At 43.5% G+C, this 19,015-nt stretch overlaps 1 protein-coding gene and 1 long non-coding RNA gene across 2 annotated transcripts in view; one reads left to right on the forward strand and one right to left on the reverse strand.

Moving 5' to 3' along the window:
- The first annotated feature begins 2,962 nt into the window (after nucleotides 1–2,962).
- LOC133379372 (uncharacterized) overlaps nucleotides 2,963–19,015 on the forward strand; it is a 29,753-nt gene continuing 13,700 nt past the window's right edge. Inside the window, exon 1 of the long non-coding RNA XR_009761166.1 lies at nucleotides 2,963–3,056. This is a non-coding gene — a long non-coding RNA (uncharacterized LOC133379372). The remainder of the gene's footprint in view (nucleotides 3,057–19,015) is intronic.
- LOC133379369 (hepatic lectin-like) lies at nucleotides 4,705–18,664 on the reverse strand. Its single transcript, XM_061614496.1, has 6 exons — nucleotides 18,554–18,664; nucleotides 16,087–16,185; nucleotides 14,091–14,165; nucleotides 11,998–12,149; nucleotides 6,573–6,685; nucleotides 4,705–5,367 (listed from the first exon to the last, which is right to left on the reverse strand). Exons 1-6 carry the CDS (start codon nucleotides 18,594–18,596, stop codon nucleotides 5,202–5,204), a joined length of 648 nt encoding a protein of 215 aa, XP_061470480.1. The 5' UTR covers nucleotides 18,597–18,664; the 3' UTR covers nucleotides 4,705–5,201.

Genomic DNA, 19,015 nt, shown 5'->3' on the forward strand with positions numbered 1-19,015 from the left:
TATGGAGGAATTTGAAAACCTCTTATGAATTTAAAAAGCGAGGTACTTTTTAAAGCACTTTCTCCAAGTCCACATGCTTCTTAGCCCAACAAATTAGCCACATTGTAACCAGGCAATCCACTATCCCTTGGCATTGCTTATTTATGCAGCTGCTGGTTCTGCATGTCCAAGTGATGCATGACTAGTTAACCACACATAACTATGATGTGAGAGTCAATCTAGCACACCTGCATGTTGGCCTTGAGATTTAACTCACTGCTATGAGGATGAACCCTAAAACTTGTACCATAACTTGATGAGACTTGGCCATCCTGCACTGTTGGAGTTGGAGAAGTCTGTCAAAAACGGGAGTGAATATTGCTGATATTTTCTTATTCATCCTATATCGGGAATGGAAACCAATCCATTGAATACAGTCTGTATTCACTGTTGTTGCTTTCAGTCAGCAAATAATATGTAATTATGAATTTGCATATTATGCCCCCCATTTGCATTGTTTCTTTTGCATAGAAATGAGTGGGGTGGAATACCATAGTGACAATGTTATTTACATAATTTACGTAATTTTGCCACAGCAGACAGTGAGATGAATAATGTAGGTTTTGGTGGAAAATGAACTGCAGTGGAACAGAAAAAGTGCTGCATGGGATGAATATAGGGTGGAATGGGAAAAGGTGCCTCCTTACATCCCTACCCTACTACACCCACATAATTTCAAGCCATTTATTATTTCTGGTAGGGCTCCATAATTACAGAAACAAAATATTTAACTTCCATCCAATATCATTTATTATCTTTATATAACTCCAAACCACAGAGTAAAATGGCACCCACAAGTGTCATGCTGTAACTCTCTCTCTCTGATGGGTAGGGGAAGCCAGTGAAGGAACGATAGCAAAGCTGTCAGACTCGGGCTGTTTCAAAGAGTTTAAGATCATATGAAAGATAGTAGGCAAAGATGGCAGGGGCTGTACATGACTGGGGCCAAGGCAAATAGCATTTAATCCTTTCCTCATACATCCTGGTCCTCCTCCTCCCCGCTGATATTAGCCTCAAGAAGGAAACTTCCATTGGAGGCTGATAGAAGGTTGAACTGATAGAAGGTTAAACCCTTCCTCCCTTGTGTGGCATGATCCTGATCTGCTCTCCTTCTCCCCTGTGGCTGACATTTAAAGAATAAAATTCATGTTAAATGCATTAAAGGCCATGTATCATTTGGCCCTGAGGCTAATCCGCTTGTTGTCAATGGTTGACAATATAAGAACTTTATTTTTTTATCTTATTTGTACGTTTTAATCATACCCTTCTTCCAAGGAGTTCAGAGTAGCAGATGGGCCCCTCCAGAATGGTGTTTTCTTGAAGCTATATTCTGCAACATGTTCTCTTGACTAGAGATGAGGGACAATATCCGCTAAATCGGATTTATTACTGGATTTTTACATAATCCAACAATCTGCTGTGTTTGCAGATTGGCATTGATTTCTTGCGGTGGGTTGCGGCTGTCATTGGCACTTTAAAAAAAATCCGCTCTGAATTTTACATTATTGTCTTCATAATTGGCTTTCCTTTAAGCTGATGCATTCTTAAGTGCTGTCCAGATGATAACAATCTTCATTTACATCCATTAACCTCCCTCCAATTTTCTCTTTGTTTTGTTAATTCTCAGAAATGGCCAATAACCCATCCTTTCCCCCCCTCCGCTCATGAAATTATAGTACAGAGTAGACTTGAATAGGATTCCGCCCCCAGGCTTTTGAATCTCTGCTGCCACTGTGTATGTGTGCATGACTGATTGTGTTGTGTGTGAGTGAGTGACTTAGTTATAAATTCCCTAAAAAAAAAAAGTTAAAATAAGCAGTGGTAGTCAAATTTTCAAGTAAAGATCAACAATACTGCAAAAATAGTGAAATGGGGGGAGTCATCTTTAAGCAGCACATCAGTTAGCTTAAGGCAAGAGACAGACTTAATGGGTGACTATCTGCCTAACTGATATGTAAATGGGGGGGAAGGTGGAACAAGTGTCTACAGCATAAGCATTTTCATAAGCATTTTTGTTTGAAATTACACTATTTTTAGCTTTAAAAAACCTAGTGGATTGATAGTTGTGAAAACAGGAACAAAAAAAAAGGCAGATCGGCACTGAAAGCCAGACTGTAGGAATTACAACGGGTAGGAATCAGCTAGCGAACCTCATACCTACTCTTGACACAATAGCAGTGCAGTAGTGGTGGACTGATTCTGCTTTAGTCTGTTTAGCAGTGCGTCCCCAGTGATGGGTGGGCCAGAGGCAATAGTGGGTGGGACAACATACTATTCCAGCCATGTAAAAGTCAAGAGGTTTCTAGAGCCCCAGATCGCTTAATCCAGGTGATCGTGAGAAATTATCACACCAAGGTCACACTCTAGGCTAACGTGGACCAGAGCTGGTGAGGGCTGGCCTGTGGAGAGTGTCAGGGGCTGGTTAGAGGGGCCTGGAAGGCCAGCGGTTCCCCAGTCCTTATTTAAGAACAGGTATAAATGCCAAGACTAAGATTTGAGCCCTGGTTTTTGTGGCCTTCCTTTACTTGTGGGTAGGGTGTAGTAATTGTAGGAGATGGAAATTTCAAGATCAGGAGGAGAAGCTTCCTCTCTCGCTCTCCCGGATTTCTAGCTATTGGCAGACATCAACACTGGAGGGTGAATGGAGTAGAAATCAATAGTTCTTCTTAGTTTACGCTGTATGTAAATATTACAATACTTCCTAATCTGGGAAGAGATAATCCCAAGAACCATTACACTGATTTTTAAAATATGATGATGACGATGGTGGTGATAATGATTTATTTGTTGTATTCTGACTGTATTTTTTTCTCTTATTGGTAAATCACTGTGAATATTTATTTGAAAGGTGGGATATAATAAATACTGAAAATAAACAAGTAATAAATTAAGGGTGTGATCCTACATTTCAGATGTGGCAGAAATCCTGCTATTCTAGAAGAACTGAAAGATAACACCAGCAGAACTCCTCGGGTATGTGGATGACCCACTTTGCCAGTACAACTGGAAAAAACAAGGTAAGGATGGGGGAGGAAGACGCATAGACCATATAGTGGGGGGGGGGAAGGGGAGGAGAGAAGGAAGGATGAGGGAGGGATGGACACTGATTCCTGCTGGGATCTGTTTGGCAGAGCCAGCCTCTCAGACCAAATTGTAGGGGTGGTGTTGCTCATGGTTATTTACTCTATGTCCTGGACCCATTCCTTGGCTACTTTTTCCTCCCTTATTTGGGTCCCTCAAACCCTTGTCCTAGGAAGGTTGTCTGTGCTCCCTGCAGGTTTTCTGCCCAGGGAACTATGTAGGTGCCATCTAGGATGGGCTCTTTTTCTTTCCCTTTATATATTATACTCTAAACCAGTGAGTGTGAGAATCATAGGAGGATAAGAACCCCTGCCTGTAAGGATTGGCAGTAGCAGAGATATTGCTGGCTATGCCACCATGAGAGACGATGGACTGGGGGCGTTGTGGTGCCATTTTATGTGTGGTGATATAGGGGTATGTGCTGGAGGTGTGTCCTTGCCCTCTTCAGATCACTGGCTTCCTCCATTTGTAGGTGGCATCTGGGTGTTTGATGCATGCACAGTCCCTGATTGATTGGGACTGGTTGTGTTTCCAGGGATGCTGTGCCCATGTCTTTTGTTTTTACCTTTTTGTATTTTGTGCGTTTTTTCCTTCTCTGTTCCCAAGCCGGGCACCTACTATGGCCATTCCCCCAGCACAGCAATGGCAACTCTCCCCTCCCACCAGTGTACTGTGATTTCTCTGCTGAAAGACATAGTTTCCTGGATGCTAACATGAAAATTTGCAGAAGTGTGAAATATCTACAGTAGTATTTGTGTTTTATGTTGCATCTTATATTTTATTTTATATTTACACTGGAGGGTGTGTGTGTTATATAGTAAATCACTCAGAGAATGTTGTGTTATGGGGTAGCATACAGAAGCCGTAAGTAAGTCAATAATTTGATTCACTTTGTAGCACGTACGAGAGGCGATGTCAACTCCAAGTGAGCAACTTGCTCTGACAAAGGCTGGAGGTGAATTGAAGCCTTCTCTTATGAGCCTCCTCTTCTGCTCCAAGCTCCTTCCCAAGCTCCACCCACTTGCCGGAAGAATGTGCTTCTTAAAGGGCCAACCCTCTGGCCTGCAGAGGAGCACTTGTTTGCCTTAGCCGCCAGGCTGGCACACTCCCTGTGTTGGTCAAAAGGTACTGTAGTGTGGGTGGCACTCCAGTGATTTGGTCTCAGTGGGGAGACAAACATGAAAGTCCTGCCTGAGGCTCAGGGAACTTCTGACCACCAGCCCCAGGGCTCAGCATCAGGAGCATGGTCCATTTCCCTGACTGGTGGTACAGCAGCCCTATAGCTCAAGGCTGGGGCTGTGACAGGCACAGACTTCATGAATGTTAGCTTTTATTTTTTAAGAAGACTTTTCTAGCTTGTATGTATCAGAAGTCTGAGCACTACTGGGGAACATCTGGTGGAATTCTAGAGTTCAGAAGCAGACTGAACTAAATCCCAGATGCTTCTACTTCTTTGAGTTGGTACCATGCCTACTGTGCAAATATGGATTGTCACTGGAGGATATCTTTTTTGTTAAATGTCATGTGGGGCATTTTCACAAGGTTCAATCACTAAAATTATTAAAAACAACTGTAGCAGCAGCATTCATATAATATTTTATAGTGCTGAAAGTATTTTCCATACACAATCTCAGGAACCCTGTAAGGTTGCATGAAACAATTGCTTAAGAAATGGTATGAGACGTCACTTAATTTGATTTAGCTGCAGAAGTGCCAAATAATCTGAAGCCAGTAAATCTACCAGTTTCCCAAATGATTAGATTTTAACCTTAAATGTCTGTTTGATTTAAAAAAAAAGTTTTCCTGGCAAAAGTACATTGTGTGGTTTGTCCAAAATTGACATGTTTTGGGATCTGTCACAGGGTTGGGGGTTTGAAGCTGCTTGTATTAGGCATGAACAAGGTTTTTTGTGTGTGATGGTACTCACCGGTACAGAGTACTGGCACCTCTTTGTTGGCTGCTTGTGGCAACCATTGGGTGCTGGCACCCACAGCACTATTATCAAGACATGAGTACTGGCACCTCGTTATTTATCAGAAAAGCGCCAGGTATGTAGATCAAGGGAAAATCAAGGCAGGTGCTCAGGTCCTCTTTGATGCAGCTGTAGGTTTGACTGGTAATGGTTTCTCACAGACATAGTAGGATTCGGAATTGCAGGTGTAGTCGTTCCATTCCCCATTGATCCAAACTTGGCCACAGTCCTCATCACGGCTTTGATAACTGTTGGGTTCTCCTTGCTTCCAGTTCCTATGATGAAAGCAAGATCTCTGTGTTCTTTTTTAAAAAAACCCATCATCATCATCATCATCATCTAGAATTCACTAGACGTTTAAAAGTTTACCCAGTAAGAAGTCTAGGCCACTGTTCCTAAACTGTTTCTATAACACATGAGCTGGGAACCCTTTTCAGCTATGAGGGCCACATTCCCTTCTGGACTACCTTCTGAGGGCCATATGCCAGTGGTGGGCAGGACCAGAAGCGAAAGCAGGTGTACATTTTACTTCTGTACAGTAGGCTAGTTTCTGCACATGCTCATGCACCCCTCTCTATCTTCCATCCCAATAAGCAAGAGGTTTCTCAGAATAGTTTAAAATTCTATCCCTCTTCCCAGAGAACTCTGATAATTGTAGCTCTGTGATGGGGAAATAGGGGTCTCCTAACAACTCTCAGCACCCTTCCCAGTCTCCAGGCCCCAGGATTTGGGGGACGAAGCTATGATTATTTTAAAGTGATGTGGTACTGCTTTAAGTGTATGGTACAGACAGGGCCAGTGTGTACAAACTAGACTCCTATATAAAGGTAACATGCATATTCATTGCTCTACCCACTTTTACCTCTAGCTCTGCCAGCACTGGCCTGTGGCCCTCAAAAGGTTGTCCAGAAGGGATTGTGGCCCTTGGGCTGAAAAAGCTTCCCTATTCCTGAAAGGAACTTCTCAGTTTGGTTATTTCAGGTCAATACCTAAAGCAGTCAGATGGGTCCTGTCACCAGGCATAGCACTAGGGGACGACAGTGGAGGGAAAAAAGGAAAGATGATGAGATCATCTTTAATAATAAATCACCCCAATAATGTAAATGTAAAAGTTCTGATTTGTAGCTGTGCGCAAGGACCTTGCTTTGCAAACACAGGGCTGGTGTAACAGACTTGTTTCCCATACAGAAAACTGGCATGGGGTTGGAAGGAAGGGGGACAGTTTTGGAAGGCTGAGAATGCTCAGAAGGGAGGGGTGCAATTTCAAAGAGTTTGAGAAAGGCTGGACTTGGTCAGGAGTAGCAAAGTCACCCCTCATGACCTCCAGTCGCCGAAGAACAACAGTGGGAGAGGGCTGTGGCCTTCCTGTAGGCATTGGGTTGGCCACTGTGGGGGCTGCAGGACCAGGTAGGCCTTTGGTCTAATCCAGCAGGGCTTATCTCCTGTTCTTATGACCATAAAAGAGTTGCCCAGGGCTTACTGGAAGCCTGTTCTGTAATTACTGCCATCCAGCCATTTCCATTCGCCTTCAGTCCGTAGGTCATGGAGTCCGATCCAAAAGCGTTCATTCCTGGTCCGGGTCTGTATGAAATTCTGCAAGAGACAAATCCAAAATATGGAAATGTAGGGTTGCATCCAAATGAAGTCGTCCTGTTAGTGCAAAGACGTCCTCCTGTGCAACAGGCCTTCCTCCTCCTCTCTTGTCTCTGTACCCACTGCTAAATCTGTCCTGGGGTTCCCTAAACATTAAGGATCACCTTGGGGTGGGGCGAGTGCAGGGAGAGGAGAGGGAGAGGAAGTCTGTTGCGTAGATGGAAGCCCTTGTGATAACAGGAAAACTTCATTGGATGCAACCCATCACTCCCATGGCTGTGTGAAGATGAAGGTTCTGGGGATAATAGAGCTATTGAGAAACAAGAGGGAAGTAGCAACACGCTTTGGGGGATCCTGATGTTTGCAGAAGTATAAATAGATAAGAGGATAGATAGATGGATAAATACAGACACTGATTTTTTTAAAAAAAAAGACCTAAAGTAGAACCCTCCCCCACCCAAGAAACAGCACTTTGGGGACTGAGCATGCTCAGTTTCCTCCCTCAAATGTTGAGTGTCAGTTGAAAAAAAAATCTGGAACAGTGTGTGCGTGCATGTGTGTGTGGGTGTGTATAATGGAGCATCCTAGAGGAGAGCAGGACTGCTTTACTGGAACTGTGGATAAGAGCACTTTTATGTAGGAGAGGAGATACATTGCTTATTTGGTTGCAGATCCTGCAGGGCAATAGCACATTCCCCCAACAAAAGTTGTTTGGTTCACTGGACAGTCCAGAAATTTGCTGCAAGGCTTTTTATTATTATTATTATTGAGGGTGTGGGATTTGAGAATCTTATTTTTATAGCAGTTTTACTGCAGAGTTTTGGATGAGAGTTCACTGATTGTCAGCCCCTGGGCCAAATTATACAGCCACAAGAGTGGCTGTATACTATAGCCAGCGGGGATTTTTCACATTCCGCAATGTTAAATTGAAAATACCCCCCATGCCATTCTGATGCTTCCCATAAGCTCATTTCAAAACAAAACCTTACATAACTTATAGTCCTGAACTCAGAAATGCTTGCTTAACAACCCTGTCAATTCTCATGGCAATACACAAAACAGTCAGAGAGAATAGACAGTTCAAAGTGTAAAAAGAGAGAGAAAAACCTCCGAGCCCTTTTGGACTTTTTTCTCTGTTCTCATAATCTGTTGAAATTCATTAAAAATCAGCCATGTTCACAGAGTACCTGTAATCCTAATACTGACGTTGCCCCATACTCTGACCTTCATCTGCTGCAGTTTAAAAGTTTAAAAAATGCCTGCCTGATTTTTAACTAATTTAATAATTTTTGGCTGGGACCCAATGATAGCGCGGACCATGCTCAGTAAGAACCAACTGTCAGAGTTCTAAAAGCCTCACAGCTGCTGGGCTTGGCTAATAAGAGGGCCACACCCACACCAGACTTTGTTTTCATGTGAGACAGTCATGGTTTCCCTCAAAGAATCCTGGGAAGTGTAGTTTGTGAAGGGTGCTAAGAGACTCCTATTCCCCTGAGAGAATGGCTTAACAGTCAGCCACTCTGATTGAAGGTCTGTGAGGGGAACAGGGCGTCTCCTAGCAACTCTCAGCACCCTTCACTAACTACACTTCCCAGGATTCTTTGAGAGAAGCCATGACTGTCCAAAGTGAAATAAAGGCCTGGTGTGGATGTGGCCAGGGACACCTTTGGTTTAAATTTGGGTGGGAGGCTACATGTGTCTGCTGTAGAATAAAAAGATGGGGGAAAGCCTGAAAAAGAATGATTCTGTTCACAATGTTTTCCTTTTGGAAAGGAAGGGGTTTCCCTTCTGCCCAGTGCTCACCCACCCAATCTCCTCCCCTCCCACTCCCTGCCCCTTCCCTGGGTCAGTGTTGGACTACGACCTGGGAGACCAGGGTTCGAATCCCCACACAGCCATGAAGCTGACTGGGTGACCTTGGGCCAGCCACTGCCTCTTAGCCTCAGAGGAAGGCAATGATGAAATCACCTCTGAATACCGTTTGCCATGAAAAACCTATTCATAGGGTCACAATAGGTGGGGATTGACTTGAAGGCAGTCCATTTTCATTTTCAAACATGATTGCATAGAAATAAATCCCACTGAACTCAAAATATATGCAAATGATCAAACCCACCCTCCCTTCTCTTTCCTCCTATCCCCTCCTCTTGCCCCTTCCCTCCCCCTTCCATTGCCCCTCACTCCCCATCCCCTTCCAATCCACTCTTTCCCCTTCTCACCATGGTCAGTTTTACCTATCTTAAATATGATTGCATGGAAGTAAATACCATCGAACTCTATAAGCATGCAAATGATCAAACCTGCTCTCCCCTCCACCTTCCTTTGCCCCCCTCCAATACACTCTTTCCCACTCTCCCTCCTCCTCCCCCATGGTCAGTGTTTCCTATCCTAACCAAGATTGCATAGGAGTAAATCCCATTAAAAATAAGCATGCAAATGATCAGACCTGCTTTTCCCCTCTCCTCTCCTCTCCTCTCCCTTCCCTTCCTCCTCCCCTACCCACTCCAGCCCTCCCCCCTCCCTCCCCCCCAGTCAGTTTTACCTATCCTAAGCATGATTGCACGGGAGTAAATTGCACTGAATTTAATAAACATGCAAATGATCAAACCTGTCCTTCTCCTCCCCTCTCCATCCTGCTTCCTCCCCTCCCAGTCCTCCCCTCTGCATTTCCTCCCCCCTCCTCCTCCTCCTCCTCCTCCTCCCCTCCCCATCCTCTGTGGTCAGTTTCACCTATCCTAAGCATGATTGCAGGGGAGTAAATCCCATTGAACTCAATAAGCATGCAAATGATCCATCCACTGTCAGCAAACTTGGACAGGATCCCATTTCTTACCTCCCGGATTAAAAAGCAGGGAAATTCACTAATAGGCAAAAAAACCTTGCGGTTTAAGAACATACCTATAGCCCACAGCTATTCTATCAAACTTTAAAAAGCAGGGAATTTGGGCAGCTATACTGAATGCACCAGGGGAGCAGGAGACCTGAACTCCTCTCTGAGATATTGTACTGCCCTACAAATTGGTCAAAATGCAAACACCATTTGGGTTGGTCTTTCACAGTCCAATCCACTTCCTGTGTAGCTTGGAAGAATTTGGTAACATGTGCCTCTGAGCATATGGTGAGTGGTGGCAACACCTGCAATCAGCCCAAATAATAGAAAGGAGACATGTGCTGTGCTGATCTTGTTTTAGCAGGGAGGAAGCAACATTATTAAGACAGTTGATATAGTTCAGATGGTCACTTTGAATATGTCTGATTTCCTTTGCAATTTTAGTGAAGTTTCCTATAAATCATTTTCTTTTGTTTCTATTTCTGTGAATATGTGAAGTACAGCAACTCTTTGCAAACGTAATTGTGGAATAATGGCACTGACTTCTGCAGAATAGTCTCCAGTGGACCTCAGGAGTGTCTCAATTTGCACAAGATAAAACAGTGGGAGATGAAATATATTCTAGCAAAATGCTAGGTGTGCTCTATGTTTTTAATTGACTGTGCCCACCTTCCCTTAAATGAAGTGGTTTAAACATAGCAGGCTGAAAATATGCATCCTCTTTTTTCCAACAGCTAGAGTCGTTGCTGAAGTAGCAACATATTGGAATCAGTCTGATTTTTCATCAAACTGCAGGTCCAAATTCCACTGTTAATGCACCCAAAATAGAAATAGAACATAACCTCCAATTTGAAACACAAAAGGCTGTCTTTACCATCATATGACTTTGACCAATAAAAAGGCTTTGAAATTAATAAAAATAAATTTGACACAGATTTCTGGGATGAATAATGAGGGAAATAAAATTTTCTAGTGTAGATTCTCTGTAGAAACATTAATAACACAGGAAAGAAGCAAAATAAGAAGAACACCAGCAAACATACAAAAATATAATTCTCTGTCTTTGGAGATGGCAAGTGTTGCCACCACTCACCATTTGCTCAGAGGCACATGTTACCAAATTCTTTCAAGCTACACAGGAAGTGGATTGAACTGTGAAAGACCAACCCAAATGGTGTTTGCATTTTGACCAATTTGTAGGGCAGTACAATATCTCAGAGAGGAGTTCAGGTCTCCTGCTCCCCTGGTGCATTCACTATAGCTGCCCAATTTCCTTGCTTTTTAAAGTTTGATAGAATAGCTGTGGGCTATAGGTATGTTCTTAAACCGCAAGGTTTTTTGCCTATTAGTGAATATAAACACATGGGTGGTGCCACCTGGAATGATGGTCTTTCAACGGGGGGGGGGGGAGAGAGCATGGAAGGATTTTGATGGCCTTTTTCAGTTTTAAAATGTGGGAGAAGGAGCTGGGATTGCCTTCAGCACTCAGGGCTGAATTCTACTAAGTCCAATCAGAGTAGTATACCTACTGAAATTAATGAACCTAAGTTAGTTATGTCTATTCAGTGGGTCTACTTTAAGTAGGAATAACATTGAATACTACTCACAGACTGGAAAGCATTTCCCTAAAATTATTTATAGTTTCTCCTAATGTTAGAGATTCAGGAGAGGCAGCTGGGTGTGGTATTTACTCTCTCTCTCTCTCTCTCTCTCTCTCTCTCTCTCTGTGCTTATACCTTTTAAATTGAAAGACTTTCCTCTGCAGCAACTTCTATCCTGAACCCCTTCCCAAAGGCCTTAGTTCCTTATTATTGTTCTTGCTCCCTTGAAGCTTAACATTGCACTCTGGCTGCCCAGGACTGTCAATTAAAGCCAAGATGCTTCCAGGCAGTGGAGGCTGATCTATTTGGGAATATGGGCCCCCACCAACCTCAGTCTGCCTCCAGCCATTCCCCTCCTGCCTGCCTTCTTTCTTACAACCAGCCCAGGGGTGGTGGTGATGGTGGTGATACTGGCTGTTAGCTTCCTCTTCAGTAGAACTCAACATGGAGGAGGATGGAGACAACAGTGGAATTAATTGGCTTCACCTGCCATTGGCTCTGGCTCCACCTGCTGTTGGGCCCCACCATTCCCAATGGACACCAGCCGCTACTTCTTCCAGAAGTGGGTTTGGGGACCCAAGTCTCTTTGGCAACCAATTAAGGAGGGAGATTCTGGTAGTGCAAAAGGTATGTTTGGGGGTTGGTAGCTTTCTTTCTCTAAGAGAACTAGTCAGACTGCACCTCTTGGGGAAAAAATGCTGCTGTGCCTAATGGTTACACATGGGGAGACAGATGTAAGTGAGTGTCACTCGGCTGCAACCTATGGGCAATGGCCACTTGCCAGCCAGAGACCAGCAAGCAAGTGATAAATTGCACCTTGCCCTTCCTCACTCTTGCCTTGCTGTGGCCTCACAAAGGCCTCACGTTTCCCATCTTGTTACCTGTTTGGCAAAACCATCAATGATGACCAGCTGCGAATGTTGCTGTTCGCACTGAGCCTTGGCCATGTGCCAGGAGACTGCCTTCAGGGAGAAGTAATAGCATTTCCCACTAAAATATTCCCATTGTCTGGTGTCGGCACCACACGGGAATACTGAGTAAAGGAGAAAGAGAAGAGAGTCAAATTCAATGCTAGTCCGGCTTGTCGATTTAGCAGGGACTAAAAAGTGCTGGGGAAGAACAAATGCTGTGTGAAAGGACTGTTCTAGGAAGTTGGCAAGTGATACCCGTTGCATGTTCAACACTGCAGATGCACTGCAAGCTGCAGTGTGCACTAAAGTGGCTTAGGGCAAAATCCAACTTGCATTTATGCTGGGCTGAGGGGAGCTGGATGTTGTGGATCTCCAGCTGAGCTGGCTGGGCCCAGCTCAGCCAGGCTATGCTGGTGTACGTCCCTCAGCTGGGCCAGCCTGGCTCAGCCAGGAACCAGTCAGCTCAGCCAAGTCCAGTGCAAGTGGAGCTGCTGTAAGGCCTGAAAAAAGGGCGTGTTGGGAGGGTGTCAGGGGAGGGGCTGAGGTGAGGGGATTTAGGCCGCATCCAAATGTTCAGAGGGCTCCTGCAGGTTTCAATACAGGCAAAAGTTAAGCTGGGAAAAAGGTCGGTCTAAGAAAATAATTGCCATAGAAGTCAATGGAGAGGACATACTCCCAGTAGGGGTATTTGGGAGAGCAGACTTTTACTTTCTGGTCCCTGCACACAGCTCCTGGCTGAGCTGGTGTTCAGCCAACCAAGAGGCTCCTGAATGGCAGATGGATATGGCGGAACTTTATGCTGGCTTCTCTTGCACCAGTACAACTTACGCCAATTTCCCCTGAGTTGGATTGCTCCCCTAATCTCTCTCTCTCTGGGTGCTTTCACACATGGGGCTAATAGCGCTAGTTTAATGGAATAATAAGGTAGCGCTTCATTCCGGATTTCAAAAATCCCTTTCAGACTGCAGTACCTGTTATACTGGCATTTTGCGCAACAGTCTTTCACACAGGTCTTCACCTACCGGTTTGAGGCCTGTTCTTTCGGTGCGTGGGGGGGGTTTGAAGGAGGCGCAATCATGATCAGCTGAGAGGCGGGCCAGCACAGCAGCAGAGGCTCTGGTTAAGCAGCAGCAGCATAGGCTGCTCTCCAGGAGCAGCTGGGATCGGCTAGGAGGCGCCGTGGTGGCAGTTGGTAAGGGCGGGAACGCACTGCATGCTGGGACGGCTGTCACGTGAGCAGCGGCAGTAGCGCAAAACTCCCGCAATCTTCCAGGTTCCCAGCCTGCTATCGGAATTTTCCCGGTATCATTTATTGTGGAATTTAGTGCAAAACTTCCACTACATTCCACCAGAATTCCAGAGCTACCCATTATGTCATGTGAAAGCTCAAATTTTATGCACAAATTAACAGTAAATAAATCGTCAGAATAACGGAATAAAGTGCAGTGTGAAAGCACCCTCTCTCTCTCTCCTTCTTTATATTATTACATTTATATCCCGCCTTTCCTCCAAGGTGTTGGAAAACATGGTTCTCCCTCTCCCCAATTTTATCCTCTTACCAACCCTTTGCGGTTGGTTAGGCCCAAGATCATACCCTTTGAGCTTCCTGTCTGAGTGGGGATTTGAACCCCGGTCTACCAGGTCATAGCCCAACACTCTAACCAGTATACCACACTGGCTCTCATCTCTCTTTTTTAACTTGCAAAATTCATTCTACAATGTATTTACATTACAAATGTCCCTCCATATATGAACATGTAATCATACAAACCTCAGAATAATAGAGCGTTTAAAAATATGTGTATAATTTCCTTTCCCCCCCACTAAATATTAATACATTCATATTTATAAATGGTTAAATAAACAAGTTAATAAATTACAGAATTTTCCAAGGAGAGGATAAAATTTTATTTAAATAAAGGAGAAATTATTTTTTACAAATAAAGTGGCTTAATCCCTTACTTTGACCTTGACTTGCAGGAGTTACCTAAAAGAACATAGCAAAATTGGAATGGAGACTGGGAAGCCAGTCCCTCCCTGCTAAGGAAACATTAGAAACTTACAATGTAGATCATGCTGGAAGGGATCCTTTGCAAGTGTGGTGCGCATCTTGCTGATTTCTGATGAAACTGTCGCTACTGGAATTATATAAAGCAAGGGAGAATAAGATATATCAGGATCTTCTATCATCCTGCTACCCATCTGCAATCATGTAAGAGACAGGTTGAACCATGAAACAAGTTGGTGATTGTTTTTTTAACCTTTAAACCTGTTGGCACACTTTTTGTGTATAAAAGGCAGAATCAAACTGGTGCTCTTGCACTCACAGAATGGCTTTTGATCCAGTAGATGCCTTTGCTAACCAAAAAGGAAGGTGATTTTTGCTAACTTTCTTTCCCCCCACAACCCTCACACTACCTTCCACTTCTTTGGAGTCGATTCTGGGGGGCACTGCAGGTTGCAGGAGAGAACGGGAATCAATAGAAATGCAGAAATAGTTTCCCCTCTTTTTCCACGAGTTGACACTGGAGACATCAGCTGGATGTACATTTAAAGCACATGACTTCCTCCAAAGAAACTGTATTTCACCCAGCACAGAGCTATCATTCCAGCACCCTTAACAAGCTACACTTCCCAGGATTCTTTGGGGAAACCATGTGTGTTAAATGTGCTTTACATGTATGGTGTGGTTGTGACTATAGGTCATCTCCCATAATCTCTGATCATTGGCAATGCTAGTTGTTGCTGACAGGAATTGTAGTCCCAAAAAATTTGGAGGGCATCAGGTTGGGAAAGGCTGTGCTGGATCAACTGGAGGCCACCAAAAATGCTGGGCTGGTTGCCAGAATTTGAAGAGTAAAATGGGATTTTTTTAAAAAAGAAAAGAAAAGGTAAAACAGTCAAACATCATTTTCATTTAGTGTGCATATTTGAACCTGTACCCCACATATATGTACTCAGGTGCCATAGTTTTTATCTTTACCTAACCACACAAGAATGTGTGTGTGTGATTCCTTGATAGCCACCTCTCCCTGTCTGTGCTCCTGTTGAGAGTTACAGTATATAGAGCAGAGCTTGGAAAAGTTACTTTTTTGAACTACAACTCCCATGCATGTGCTGGCTGGGGCTGATGGGAGTTGTAGTTCAAAGAAGTAACTTTTCCAAGCTGTGATTTATAGAGCCAAGGGAGGCAGGATGGATACCAACTCAGGGGAATCTGGCATAAATTGTGCTGGAGCAAAAGAAGCTGGCGTAAAGTTCCGCCGCATCCATCTGCCATTCTGGAGCCTCTGGGTTGGCTGAATGCTGGCTCAACCAGGAGCTTTGCACAGGGACCAGAAGGTAAAAGCCTGCTCTCCCAAATACCCCTACTGGAGAGTAAACCCTCTCCATTGACTTCTTTTGTAATTATTTTCTTTCACTGACCTTTTTCCCAGCTTAACCTTTGCCTGGATTGGGACCTGCAGGAGTGCTCCAAACATGTTTGACGTGGCCTAAATCCCCTCCCCTGACACACACCCCTTTTTGAGGCTTATGCTGGCTTACAGCAGCTCCACTTGTGTCAGTCTCAGCTCCCAGTTTAGCATAGCCTAGCTGAGCCAGGACCCAGTTGGCTCAGCTGGAGATCTGCCGCATCCAATTCCCCTCAGCCCGGCGCAAATGCAGGTTGGATTATGCCCTAACACAGGAAGGTGCCTTATAACAAGCTAGACCATTGGTCCATCTAGTCCAGTATTGTCTACACTGAGTGACAGCAGCAGGATTTCAGATGGAACATTCCCAGCCCTACCTGGAGATGCCACAGATTGAACTTGGGACCTTTTGCATGCAAAGAGCATGCTCTACTGCTGAGCAACAGCCCTTTCCCAAATGTATTTACACTGTAGGAGTTTGGCTGGGGCAGCTGTTATATCCCATGTCTTTGCATAGCTGGTCCCTACACAGTATATGGAAAGGGCTTGCTATAGGCTCTGCTGCCACCTGAGTCCATCCGCTCTACCCTAAACAGTTCTTTATTTTCCAGATGAAACGCTTTAGGCAATAATAGAGAAAATGTACCTTTGGAGAGGGCCACCACAAAGCCAATGATAATCAGCAAGTAAGAGACACCCAAGAGTGCGTAGATTAGGAAGAACGGCCTCTGAATAAGATTTCGCCCTTTATACGAAAGAGAAGAATGAGACCTTATTCCATTTCTGCTAGGAATCATGCAGAGTTCTTTGCAGTGAAAACATGGGGACAAATTCTGAGCAGATCTATCCATTCGTCCCACTCTATGTTGCATTGCATCTTTTCCAGCTGCTTAAGGAATGAAGAACTCAATAATACGTCCGTTTTCAACTGGGTTGCTAGATTCTGTACAGGTCTCCTCATTTGCCTTAAAGAAAGAATGCTGGCTGATATAGCTTCCCCCTTAGCAGTGGCTTCTAATCAATTTTACATGTATACAGGGATGGGAGAGAATTTGGTTAGGTCTGTATTTTAAAGCTAACCAACCTAATCGGCACCTCTTGGACAAATACCCAGATCAGAACTAGGGATGGACAAATCTAACAAGTTCAGTTTCTTCATCTTACAATGACTTTGTCACATTTCACATTGTATCAGTTTGCAAGGTTTTTTTTAAAAAAAAGTCCTCACAAAATTTTGCCAGCATTTTAGTGCATATTTCTCCTCATATATATACATTTTGGTAAGACATCTCCCCTAATATAATGCATTTTTGTATGCTGTTTTCACTAACATGTGGTATACCTTCTAATATACACATTTCTAACATGTTATTTGTTGGGAGAACTGTGTTGCAAATTCAGAGAAGTGCAAATTCTGAAGGATAGCTGAGTTTCAGTTCGCAAATTATTTCAGGAAGTACAACTTCAGTAGGCTTGCATTAAAATGTGAACTGGACAAAATTTCTCCTTTATCACTAATCAGAACACAAGTTTTCACTTCTCTGAATTTTGTGATAACAATTCTTGACCAAAAACCATCAAAATTGCAAACTTTTAGTGCAAAATACATTTAGAAAAAATATGTATTTATTGTCTTTTGATAAAACATATATTTAAATACAATTTTTGTATGGATTAAAAAACAACACAAGATTAATGCAGAAATGGGACAGAAGGGACTTATGCATGAACATACATGGATTGACCCAGAATGGAAACAGATGAATCCATCTATTGCTATATGCACTTGGAGATACCTTAAGGGAATTCCAAGGTTTGGGATTTGCAGGTAGCAGATCCATCTCGACTCGGGGGACCTTCTAGAACAGATTTAGGGGGTGCATGGGAAGAGGAGAGGAAGAAGTCTTCTTGTGCTGGTGGAATTCTGCATAGTGTTGGATACAACCTTATACACTGTATATGAAAATCAAGGTTTTGGATTTGATTTTCAGCAACTGAACTAAATGTTGAATTTGATTTTTGTATATTTGTTTTGGCTCTACCAAAGAGCTCAGAGCAAAACATTTTCTGTTGTGCTATACCAAGAGAAATTGGTCCCACCAAAGATATATGAATATATCTTTAACTAGTTGGAGTTTTTTTATGTACATAAGAAAACAGGAACAATTGCCTAGCCTCGAGTAGACTTGACATCATTCATGCAATCAGCTATGGCATGAATGACTTTCAAATGTGGGGGCCCTGATCCAGACTCTTGCGGGGTGGGGACTTTATTAGGACTTTAACCTTTGCCTCCAGCTGTGGTTGTGATCTGGATCACACACTTGCCTGCTATTTGCATTGAGAGAAAACCTGTTGGTGTGAATGGGAGTTTCTCCTGCAATGCAAAGAGCAGACACAATTGCTCTGATCTAGACTGGAGAGCACAGCAGGGGGTGAAGGCTTACAGCTGATCTGGTCTACAAGTTACAGTTTACATAATGATCCACACAACTGCTAATTGCACAAATTGCACTTCTTGCTTCAGATGCTTTCCTGCTATGGTGTATAACTATATCCCATGAATTTATTATATCCTGCCAAACTGGACAAATTATTTTAGGCAAGGAATAATTAGCAAGCCTAACTGCAAATGCTCATTTATTTATTTAAATGTATTAAGACAATTGACTTGTCACTCTGCAGAAATAAATGTCACAGGTCTTACAAAAAAATCAATATAGCAATAGTCAATTTAAAATTCAAAATACAAGAAACATTAAAAATGCCAGATAAAAGCAGCACAAACTCATTTATATCCAGGGTTAAAAGTATTTAACAGTGAAAATTAAAAGATGATTGCTTGGGGCTGAGAAAGCAACAATATAGGCACCAAGCAAGTATTGCTAGGGAGAATGCTGCACAAATGGTGGTGCCATCATGGAGAAGGTCCTTTCCTTGGACTTGCCACGCTTCAAGTCAACTTAGTCACCTGTAGAGTTGATCTCAATTATTGAGCAGGCAGGCAGGCAGGGAGAGAAAACGGGGTGGGGTGGGGATTCTTCAGGAGAAATCTCTGGCAAAAAAAACCCTTTGGCAAAAACTAAACAATGAAAATGGGAGATAATCTTTACCTTTATAAGTTCGAAACTCATCTGGAGACTTGTCTTCATCCATCTTGGAAAGCTGTGTGTGGGGAAGGGTCTGCCACCACCTTTGGCACTGTTTTGAAACACTTTTCAAAAATAGGGACTTTTGTCATTTCTCTGGGGTTGCTCTACATAGAAGGCTAATGATTAACTTGGGAGAGTCCAGACCTCATCCCTGTTCTTCTGTCCTCAGACCACCTCTTTCTGGAACATGGCCACCGTTGAAAGGTTGCCCATTGCACACAAATCCAGCAAGGTTCATAGGCAACTCATCTTTTGATGAATCAGTAGCAGAATCTTGCAATTGTACCAGATTAATGGAAGTCCTGTCATTGCCCCCAAAACCTCATTTTTTGTTTCCATCTACCTAATTTTGGAAAGTGGGGTCATGCTGAGCAGGCCCTCTGAAGAAGATCTTACTGGTTAGTTTGCAGAAGTTCATGTAGA

Source organism: Rhineura floridana, chromosome 3 (assembly GCF_030035675.1).
Source record: "Rhineura floridana isolate rRhiFlo1 chromosome 3, rRhiFlo1.hap2, whole genome shotgun sequence".
Classification (NCBI taxonomy): Eukaryota; Metazoa; Chordata; class Lepidosauria; order Squamata; family Rhineuridae; genus Rhineura; species Rhineura floridana.